The following is an 11,375-nucleotide window of genomic DNA, read 5'->3' as shown; positions in this document are numbered from 1 at the left end:
TTAAATTTATTTTAATTAAAAATATATATATCATGTATGTGATTTTTTAAATTAAAAAAAGATTTAAAAAGATTACTGGTGAAATTTATTTTAATTAAAAATAATATATTTTATAATTTTTTTTATTTTTTTAGTTTAAAAAATCACTGACAAAATATATTTTCGGATTTTTTTCACTATTTTACCACTTTACCGTTCAAAATATGAATGTTCATTGGGGTTTTTTCCGGATTTTTTTCYACTATTTTACCACTTTAACTAGTTGTACAAGTCATAAGAATGTATCCAACATGTTTTATAAAAGTTCAAGAAATTATTTAACATGTTTTGGATTGTTCAAGAATTTATTTGTTCCAAAAATTGTTCAAGGAGTTATTTAACATTTTTTGGAATGTCCAAGGACTTATTTGTTTCAAAAATTGTCCAAGGACTTATTTAACATATTTTGGAATGTCCAATGATTTATTTGTTCCAAAAAAATTGTCTAAGGACTTATTTAACATGTTTTGGAATGTCCAAGGACTTATTTGTTCCAAAAAAAAGTCCAAGGACTTATTTGTTCCAAAAAAAAGTCCAAAAACTTAATCATTCAAAACAAGAAAGTCCATTGGTTTTTATTGTACTTTTCCCTATATATATATATGATCTCAACCTTTTTGTGAATCACACGTCTCCAACTCTAATTGACACAACTCAGACCTAAAAGACGGGTTCAAATAGAAGTCAATGGATTTGTCTTTGAATCAAATGGATATCGTATTGATTGCTCGAAAAGTACATAAAGAAGATAAACTGGATTCATGAATGAGCATGAAAAGGCGAGAAAATTCCGTTGACGCTCGTGAAGAAAACCGAGCACATGTTCAACATAAACAGAAACACCGGGACAATGAAAGACGATAAAACTAGGCGTAAATCACAAAAGTCACAAATAGAGAAAAAAAATTAGGGTAAATTCCGAGACCAGACTAAAACAATTAATTTATATTTTAACGACGATGAATGATGAATTTTGATAATCCACTACCAGACTCCGAGACCGTTTAATAAACGCTTATCGAATAAGCTCCTGCCAGATGTCACTTATCTTACTGAATGAGCATTACAATGATCAAAAATCTTACCCGGTAAGAAGCACATCAATGGCCAAGAACTTACCAGGTAAGTGAGGGAGGCAACTCTTATCTAGTAAGCGCTTACCAAGTAAAAGACGTTTACCAATAATTTTGATGTCCGGAAATGTTACTTGAGAAGATAAATGAGAGGGTAGTTATTGTTGGTAAGCGTTTGATAAACGGCAACAAAATCTCCGAATTGCATCCTGCATGAACCGTGAGAATATTTTCGTTGAAGGACTAAATACAGAAGCATTTATAAGTTAAAGGACTAAATCGCAAGTTGGCTAATAGTATAAGGACCTGTTCTGTAATTAATTCTTCACCATTTTACTTTGAGAAAGTTGCACCAAAATGTAACCAACTTTCACCTGATTCATATTTTAGAGAATCAACTTTCAAAATCGTTATTTTGGGGAACCAACTTACAAAATAATTATAGAAAAATAACTAAAATTCGTTTTTTTCAAAAATTAATGCAATAAAATCTAATTTTTATTTCAAATATCGTTTTTTTAAATTCAGATATCAAATTGAAGATTTTTTCAAAAAAATCCAAATTACCACAATAAAAATTGTTTTTTACTAATGCAATAAAAAAAATCAATTTAATAGAAAAAAATTAATTAATACAATAAAAAATAAATATTAAATATCACATTCAAAAATTTTATATAACTAATCTGTATTAATATTAAAATATAAATCAAATTTGGCAAATCAAACCAAAAGTTTGATAGAGACCCTTAAATTACCTGTCACCTGTTCAATAGATCAATCAAACCTTTAAATAAAAAAAAGTTTGATAGAAACCTCTAAATGAAGATTTTAAAAGTTGATTCTTCAAAATAAGAATAAGGTGAAAGTTGGTTTTATTTTGATATAATTTTTCTTTTTTACTTTTGGTAATTTAATTCAAATTTTCAAATACAAATGGGAAAGAAGTATAACGACTGAAATCCCCGCTAACTTTGCGCTCTTTCTATAAACAAAAAACGATCATCGTTCCGTTTCCGTCCCTATCACACTTGACTAGTTGACTTCATCACTTGCCGGAATAATCTCATCATTCACCGGCGAAATCGAGTTCCGGTGGAAATTGTTCATCAGTGGCCTAGAAAACGTCTGAAGCTTGATTCTCAGGATGTCACTCAATCGATCAGGTTTGACGCTTTTGATTTGAATCGTTGGTGAAGTTGATCTTCTATCAATCACATTCAGAATCGATACGAATGTTTTACAAACAATATCTTTCTGCATGTGGTGGTAGTTATAGAGTTTAAGCGACTTATGTCAATTTTGAACTTGAAATTTTAGTCGATGAAATTTTAGAGTTCATCGGCCATCGGGTCTTTAACTTCTCAAAATAAAGTAAAACCTAATAATTTACGTATTGTATTTGTACATAGCCCAAATATTGATGAAAATCGCAGTTCATTTTGTCGTCAACATAGAATATGCTAGGTTGCGTTTAGAGTAGAAATTCATCAAGCGAGAAGTATATAATTGTAGTTAAGTGCGTGTTTAAGCACAAAAAGTCAGTAAAGGTGTAATTATTCTTTTTTGTTTTTATATATAAACCTAGACTGAGGTAATTTGGGAAAATTTCATTTGGGGACCAAAAGCATAGGTTAAAAGTTTGATATTTAATTAGAGTACCTTTCTAGGCCTTTTGGTTAAGCTCAAGTGTAGCATCTGTTTTCTAATAAGGGTGGGATAGAATGGTTTGGTTTTCTAATAAGGGTGGGATCCATGGAGTACATGAAGGCAAAATCAGGGAAACATTTTACATGAAATGCTCTTTCTTTCTGGTAGTTAAGTAGGATAGAATTCCTTATTTGACTGCTTTCTGGGGATCTGAAGTGAATTGGTTATGACTTATGAACAATCTCTTATCCTGTTATATTGGAATTGTGGGCCATTATCTCTAACATATCCTCCTTGGAAGATGCCATCTTTTGTACAATTAATAGGAGAAAATTGCATTCTATAATAGATGGGCAGAACTAATCATGTTTATTGCATATATACATGTTATATCACTAGACCATAGTTGGTTTCCTCCCTATAAACCTGGGTGACCTGTTTGTTTCTAGGTATCAGCATTTTACAGACAGCATTATCTCATCAATTGCAGATTCCTTTGTATGTTCTCTTTATCAAAATAAAAAACAACATATACCTTTCTGAAGTCTCAAGTGCTATTCAAAATGCTTCTTATTTCTTTTAATTATCTGTGTGAACTGAGCAATGTAATTATCTTAATCATCAGTGAATCCTAAGGAGACAACATGTGTATCTCTCATAACTGAGTTGCAGGTTTGATTAATATCTTCTTATTTTGTGAGCATTTGTTGCAATATTTTCTCTAGAACCTTGCTTTAGTGATAATAATTCTAAGACAACACCTCATCGGTTATGCCTTGGACTAGAAAATATGGAATGAAGTGGGAGAGTCTGAACAAGATAGGGATAAGATGCTTCTTGAGTTGGAACAAGAGTGCTTGGAGGCATATAGAAGAAAAGTGGATCAGGCAAGCCGTTTTCAAGCTCAACTGGTCCAAACTATTGCTGATTCAGAAGCAGAACTTGCACATATATGTGCTTCATTAGGAGAGCAATCCTTGTCTATGAAGAAGGTTGGTGAACCAGTGCTTCTGTTTCATCATGCTGTACTCATGTCTCATGCATAGGATTTACTCCCTCCGTCCGAAAATAAGTGTTCACATTTCTATTTGGTTTGCCCAAAATAGGTGTCCACTTTCAAAAGTAAACACCTACTTTCCAATTCTGCCTTAATTATGAGATGGAGAAATTCATTACTCCCCCTATTATTGTAGGATAAAATTGTTGTTTAGTTAATTAAAAAGTGTAATGATTACACATTTCTAAAGTTGCATACCTTTTTCATTATGAACATTTATTTTGGGACGGAGGGAGTATCAGGTAATGAAAAATAATCCCTGGTTTGTTTTACCTAACAGTTTGAGCCAAGTAGTTTAAAGAAAGAGCTTGCATCCATTTTGCAACAGCTAGAAACGATGCAGAAGAAGAAAAGCGAGAGGAAGCTTCAATTCACAGAAATCCTTGATCAAATACATAATATGTTAAAGGAACTATCCATGGAGGACAAATCATGCATGCCGGTCATTGATGAATCTGATTTGTCCTTGAGAAGACTGGAAGAATTCAAGACCACGTTACATGCATTAGAAAAGGAGAAGGTATGCCTTAAAATGTTCTTATTCTCTTCAGATTTTGAGTCTCCCTTCTAGTTGAAGTAGATATTAGATGGAGACAATTTAAATAAAGTGACGATGAGGATGCGCAATTATGGAACCCAATTTCTCTACAGAGTGACCGCTTGAAGCAAGTTCTAGGCTACTTGAAAACTCTTCATACACTTTGTGTGGTGCTTGGAATGGATTTCAGAAACACAATTAGTGGGATTCATCCCACTCTGGACAATTCTGGTAGCAAAAAGAGCATAAGCACTGATACTATAGAGAGGTTGTCTAATGCAGTCTGTAGGCTGAATGAGGTCAAGATTCAGAGATTGCAAAGGGTTAGTGCTTTGGGCAGTTTGAAAATACTTTTTCCATTATTTTCAACAACTTCCTTATCGTTCATATTTTGTAATTGCTTCCAGCTTCAAGATCTTGCAACAACTATGGTGGAGCTCTGGAATTTGATGGACATATCAAATGAGGAGCAACAACCATTTCAACATGTTACATCTTATATAGCCGCCTCAGAGAATGAAGTCACTGAACCTAATGCTCTCTCTTTGGAGTCCATTAAGTTTGTGAGTAGATTTAGTTGAGCAAGAATGTTTGATTCCTTATATATATATATATACAAAGGAGAAAGTTCAAATGAGAACCATAATACTTTGAGAACTGTGAGAACCAATATATATATATATATATATATATATATATATGTATATTATATATGGATTGCGCACATACACCACCAAAATATTGTATATATGCATCAGTGCATATACACACTGAAATTTATATAGTGTATATGCATCAATACATACACTGTTTATCAAAATATTTATGGTTCTCATTTTCCTCCTATATCCTAATTATCACAGATATATTATGATTCGGGTTCTTTTCTTCAAGATTGAGACAGAGATCTCCAGGCTGCAACAGTTGAAAGCAAGCAAGATAATGGAAGTGCTCCTGAAAAAGAGGGCAGACCTGGAGCAACTATGCAGACAGGCTCATATACCTGTTGTAATGCATGGAGCAATTGATTTTTCTGCTGAAACATTAGAATCTGGTAAAAGTCTTATCATCGAAGGTACATTAATGCTAGGTTAGTCTAGCATTGGAGAAAATAAACATTGAGAGAGCAGCTTAAAAGTTCACTAAATCAACATTAATGTATATGGCTAGCAAGGAGGAAGCAACTTTGTTAAAAGGAAAACACCCCTTCAGTTGTTGGCCACATTTAACTAGGATGGGGTTGTTTTAATCTTTTTGGAGGCCCTGTTAAACCTATACCATAACTTAGAAGTAGGGATTGCAGGTGCCGGAATTGGGAATCAGCTAAAAGAGTTAACACCTAAAACATTATAATTGGGTTAAAACATGTATAAGTGCGCTAACGACTAAAATATGTATGATTGGTCCCTCAAATATTTGGGAGCCTTGATCCATATCTTCCATTGGTACACCCTCAAGCAGACCATGCATCGAGTCATATACACTCGTTAGAAATAAATTGAGCATATATTAAATTAATTCTGAAAAATATCCTACATTCATGCACAAGTTAAAATTTTCCATCATGCAGCATACTTCCCCTAAATCCTGTTCTATGATTCAAAATTTCCTTATTCTCAACAGATGCTAATTTTACTTAACTATTTGAGATAGGAAAATGGAAAGTGGTTTATTGTATCTTTACGACTTTTCTTTGCTTTTGAACTTTCTGGTGCTGATGTGCCTAGCTCAAATTAGTAGTGTTCTCGAGACTTATTTACCGAATGGCATCATTATCACTCACAGGAGATATTGATCCTTTATACTTGTTAGAACAAGTAGAATTTCAAATTTCGAAGGCCAAGGAGGAAGCTTCCAGTAGGAAAGACATACTTGAAAAGATCGATAAGTGGCTAGCGGCATGTGAAGAGGAAACCTGGTTAGAAGAGTACAACAGGGTATGTTATCATTTCTTTTAATGTTTTTCAAGTATATGATATTTATGTATGACAAATATTTACGCACACTTTTGGGAGGCTGGCTGGGTTCTACAGATAACCCATGTACCGCCGGGCCAATGACCCTTCGTTGCCGTAGTTCTCCATCATGCTTTTTCTGTTAAACTTTTTTGGCACTATAGGATCACAATCGTTATAATTCTGGAAGAGGTACCCATCTCCTTCTAAAGCGCGCTGAGAGAGCCCGGATCCTGGTTGATAAAATTCCTGGTATGACTCTTAACTGCCCTATTCTTTAACTATGGATGAGGAAGTCGTTTACAGTTTAGTGTTTATGCCTAAGGTTGCTATTCCATCAGGAGTAACTATGCATGTTTGATTCATTCTTAGTCATTAATTATCTGTTTTGTAAAAATTAGAACATTTGACTTAACACATAGTTTAGTAAATACCTTTCAGCAATGACAAAATAGAGGAATCTTGTGGACCCAAGTAGGTATAATCATTTTATTTGTAATGACTATGATAAGAAATGAGTAATTTTACCATAAAAACTTTCCAAAAATAAAAATGTTCTAATTTACCAGGGATATTTAGAAAAAGAATTTTTTTTGCAATTCTTTTATGGAATAAAGTATTACCAAATATAACTTAAAGTTATACTTTGTAGGCTACTAGATTACTTGAAAATAACTCTGCTTAGACAATACTGACTTAGTGAGCATAGGAGTAAATATGCATGTTTGATTCATTGCTAATAATTACACCTTCGCCACATAGAAATTACAACATTTGACTTGATACATAGTTTAATAAAATTGTTTCGATATTTGTTAAATATCCAAAATACCTTTCAATAAAGACAATATAGAGTCACAACAATTATAGCCCTTGAGTTTATCGGGGTTGATATCTTACAGTCGCAATTTACCATTGTTAGTCGTGCCTTCCAAAAAAAAAGACAAAATAGAAGTATCTTGTAGAACCCTTATCAGTATAATCAATTAATACTAAGGATTTTTTTTTGAAAGGCAACAATACTAAGGAAATTTACCATGAAAACTTTCCAAAGACAAACACGTTCTTATTTGCATGGGACATTTAAAAAAGAAATGTTTGCAATTCCAAAAATATTTTTTTTGTCGGCTACTAGATTACTTGAAACTAGGAGCACGTAACCTCTTACCCCATCCCCATGTATCCCATAAAATCTAAAACACTTTTTTCTTTCTCTCGGATCTATTTCACGCAACTATCATTTCAAGAAATGATGATAATGATATTAGCTCCACAAGATTCTTCCAACTTTATCGTTATTAAAAGATATTTTAGACATTTGACAAATAGTCAAACAACGCAGGATACAATGTGCCTCGAACGTCATTGAATAGTGGTATATTATATTACTTTTAAGGTAGAACAAGGTTAGTAGAGTCCACGTCGGCTAGACTTGGATCATTTCTTTATCGATATACGTTGGAACCTTCTTTCTCTTTTTAAGGGCTTTTTTGGACAGTAATTTAATGTAAAAAAGGGTTTTGGTAACTTCTTTTCCCTTTTGCATTTCATGATATGATTGTTTGGATTTGCATCAAACCAGCTATGGTGGAGACATTGCGTGAGAAAGCCCTAGCATGGGAGCAAAATAGCGGAGTTGCATTTTCCTACGATGGTGTAAGCACTTTGATCATTTGTTAAAATTCAACAGGCATGCATTGTTTTTTACTTTTCTCTAAGGGGTTGTGCTGACTGCCTCCTACGGAGTAAGAGGTTCTTACCTGGTAAAAAGGGATGCTGTATCACAACAAACTCTGACCAACAAATATGCTGACCAGTAAGAAAGGGATTGCTTTCTACCCTAGTCAGTGTTTCGGTCAACATTTACCCCGATACTAGTTAGCGGCTGTTTGGTTGATTTTTCGTTAAGTCCTCCATGAACAAAACTGTCTGAATGGATTAATCTGTCTGTATATATTCATAACATTTTTTGTTTATGAGGGTTTTTTTCATAGATGGGAGAAGTGTCTTTTTTTTTTTTTGGAAAAAACTTGGTTTTCTGCATAAAACTCCCCCTAGTCCCTAAAAACTTACTAAATAAGTCATTTCCTATATCATTATGCCACTAACAAAGGGTCATGTATAGCTTACCGAACAGCTGTTAGTCCTATTAAGTTCATTAAGCTACTAACAAATAACAAACAGACCCTTAAACAACCATTTTCAGTCGGCACTTACCAGACCGAATTTCTTATCCAAACCGCACTCTTACTCAGTTAAGACTTACCCAATTTGTGTTGGTAAACCACCTCAAGTGAGGCTGAAACTAATTGCATGCAAGTTTGGCCCATTTCTGGTTGAATTCATGGAACCCCATAAATGTGTTTATTGCTTCATTGATCTCCAGGTTCTTTTACCCTCGATGCTCGATGACTATGACCATCTAAAACACGAGAAAGATCAAGAACGTCAGAGGATGAGGGTAAAGAATCATGCACGTTTCTTCTCTTTGCTTTTCATTTTCTTTTTGCTCTCTAATTTCCCCCTTTTTGAAACTAGGATCAGAAGAAACTTCAGGGACAGTTGATAGCAGAGCAAGAAGTACGTTTTGGGTCGAAGCCGAGTCCATTTAAGAGTGGGAAAAGGGTTGTTAAAGCACCGAGTGGGGGTTCTAACGATAGAAGAAATTCAGTTGCTGGGGCAATGCTTAAAACTCCTAAGCACAATCAGACTGCTCTTTCTTCAAACGTTAGCAATCTACATAATCGTTACCACAATAGCATTCATGCTAAAATCCCTGCTGGTACTTCTCAACTTTTCCCCTTTTCCATTTTATTTTCTTCTATGTTATGCTCATACTAAAGATGCACAAAAAAGCTGCGAAAATCCCGACCCTAATAAACCTGGGCCCAGGTCAGGCCAAAAAGCCTGACTAAGGCAAGTATTTTTCTCGAGATTGGATAATACCTAGATTGAAAAGGTATGGAAAACCCCGACCTGGTCCATTTTCACACCCAAAGCCTAGCCTAGCCTGGCCTGGCCTTTTAAAGGCACAAACCTTTATTTGCTTACTAAATGAAGGCTTGGAAGGCTTGGGACGGGGCCTGCAAAAGCCCGGGCCTTGTGCATCTATGCCATTAGGGGTTATTTGAATTGAGTCAAGCCTGAAACTTGCTCATGGGAATGGCTTGTGGCTTGTTTGAGCTTGGGCTCAAATTTTAATCTAGGTAAGATGGGACATAGATCACAGTTACATAACGATTACTTAACCTCAAGTTAAACAAAATATGAAAATACATATAAAACGAAGAAGTGCTTAGCCCGCTAACAAATTATCATTCTTATGAAAAATCAAAGAAGACTTCATTTCGTAAGAACAATCAATTATAGATAAAAGTCTTAAGTACAGTGTTTTTCCTTTAACATCTACATTTCCGTATTTCCAAAGTCTTTATTCTTGCAAAATTCGGTGTTTTTTCTCTTTTTGTATATTCACAAGAACGTTGTTTTGTTTGCCTGGATTTTTTTCAATCGCAAACTTATAATGCAATTGGATTCTTTAGTTCAATTGCCGTTTTTGTTTCTGTATTCCTGGTTTATCCGGTATGTCAGTCTGGTTGGTTCTTTGAGCCTCGTTTTGGTGTAGCAACTATATTTCGATTTATCCTTTTTTTCAAGGATTCCATAACTGGACATTGAACCCATTTCATATGATGGGACATCGAGTTGCCAATGTATTGGGTCCTGCTTTACTATGCACTATTCATGTTTCTTCCCAATAACTTAGAAAACCCGAATCTCTATTAGATTTTACAAAAAGATTATAATTCTTGAAATTAGACTTCTTAAAACTTCTGAAAGTTTGTCTCGAACGGCTTAAAGAAGTTATACATTTAAATCTTCTTGTTGTACAGTACGCGTTTTTCTTTTCGTTGTTTTCTAAAAAGAAAAATAAGATGGTTTAAAAAATAGGTCGATAAATAAACAAACCTCCTTTTTTGTCTCTCTTGTAAACTATTTGTTTTTGTCAAACTTTAGTACATTTGTCTTTTTTATCTCTATTCCTATATGTATTGCTTTCATTTTTCAATGTTTAGTGTATCTGCTTTTCTACCCAAGTGTCTTAGAGGTCAGATTTGCATACATCTTAAATCCCTAAGACCCCACCTCCAGATAGAATATATTACGCTCGTTTGATTTGGTTTTGTTTTGTAACTATTTGTTCTGAACCTCTTTGTAACTTTTAGGATAGAAGTTAGGTCACGGAAACAGACCGCTCTACTTTTAGGGTAGAAGTCGGATCTACGTTCATCTTAAACCCCAAAGCCTTATCTTTGGGTGGGATATACTGGACTTATTTGATTTGTAACTATTTGTTGTGAACCTCTTTGCAGGCAAGAGAAACTTTGGCAGTTCAAATCTTTCAGCTTCAAATGAACATGAAATCCAAACAGCATCTGCTAGAAAACCCCTTTCTCCGGTTTCTTCATCGTTATCGTCCAATGCCAACGTTACATCTGTCAATACTCATGATCGGAACCCAACTCTCCAAAAAACGCTTCTGATCAACAAAGCCACAATGGCTGCTGCTACTCCAAAGACATTCATATCATCTGTTGATCATGAAGACCACTTGAGAACTCCAAAAACGATGATACCGTCGATGCCATCGACTCCAGCAACAACCTCGATGAAAATGGCTATGACTCCGTCAACGCCTTTTGTTCCTCGTGGCGCTGATGGTGTTGATTATTCGTTTGAGGAAATACGAGCCGGTTGGTTTCCTGCTAAAAGCTGAGTAATCTGATGTTTTCCCGTCACCTGAAACATCTTGTTCGAACAATTTCTTGTTTTGCTTGGTCGGTTTTTGGTCGTTTTGTATTAAAAAAACTTACGGGGTGTTAAGGCAATGGTCGTGTTGCGAAAGCTTCGGAATTCGGATTCATCCATTTTTGTGGATTCTAACCTTGTTTGAACGGTCCTTCAGATTTTTAAGGGCAGATAGGGAGCACTGGACACAATCAAGGGGGGGGGGGTGTTTTAACGAGTCGAGCTCGAGCTTAATAATTATCGAGCTCAAGTTG

The 11,375-nt window shown here is 34.6% G+C and overlaps 1 protein-coding gene across 1 annotated transcript; it reads left to right on the top strand.

The window, feature by feature from the left end:
• Window positions 1-1,142: 1,142 nt before the first annotated feature.
• LOC112529089 (65-kDa microtubule-associated protein 3-like) lies at window positions 1,143-11,089 on the top strand. The gene is made up of 13 exons (XM_025140165.1): window positions 1,143-1,161; window positions 3,388-3,434; window positions 3,548-3,766; window positions 4,106-4,339; window positions 4,471-4,680; window positions 4,765-4,920; window positions 5,252-5,411; window positions 6,143-6,294; window positions 6,477-6,564; window positions 7,895-7,968; window positions 8,699-8,773; window positions 8,851-9,094; window positions 10,686-11,089. Exons 1-13 carry the CDS (start codon window positions 1,143-1,145, stop codon window positions 11,087-11,089), a joined length of 2,082 nt encoding a protein of 693 aa, XP_024995933.1.
• The last annotated feature ends 286 nt before the right edge of the window (window positions 11,090-11,375 follow it).

Source organism: Cynara cardunculus (genome assembly GCF_001531365.2).
Source record: "Cynara cardunculus var. scolymus isolate 2C chromosome LG 16, CcrdV1, whole genome shotgun sequence".
Taxonomy (NCBI): domain Eukaryota; kingdom Viridiplantae; phylum Streptophyta; class Magnoliopsida; order Asterales; family Asteraceae; genus Cynara; species Cynara cardunculus.
This window is presented reverse-complemented; position numbering and strand designations above follow the sequence as displayed.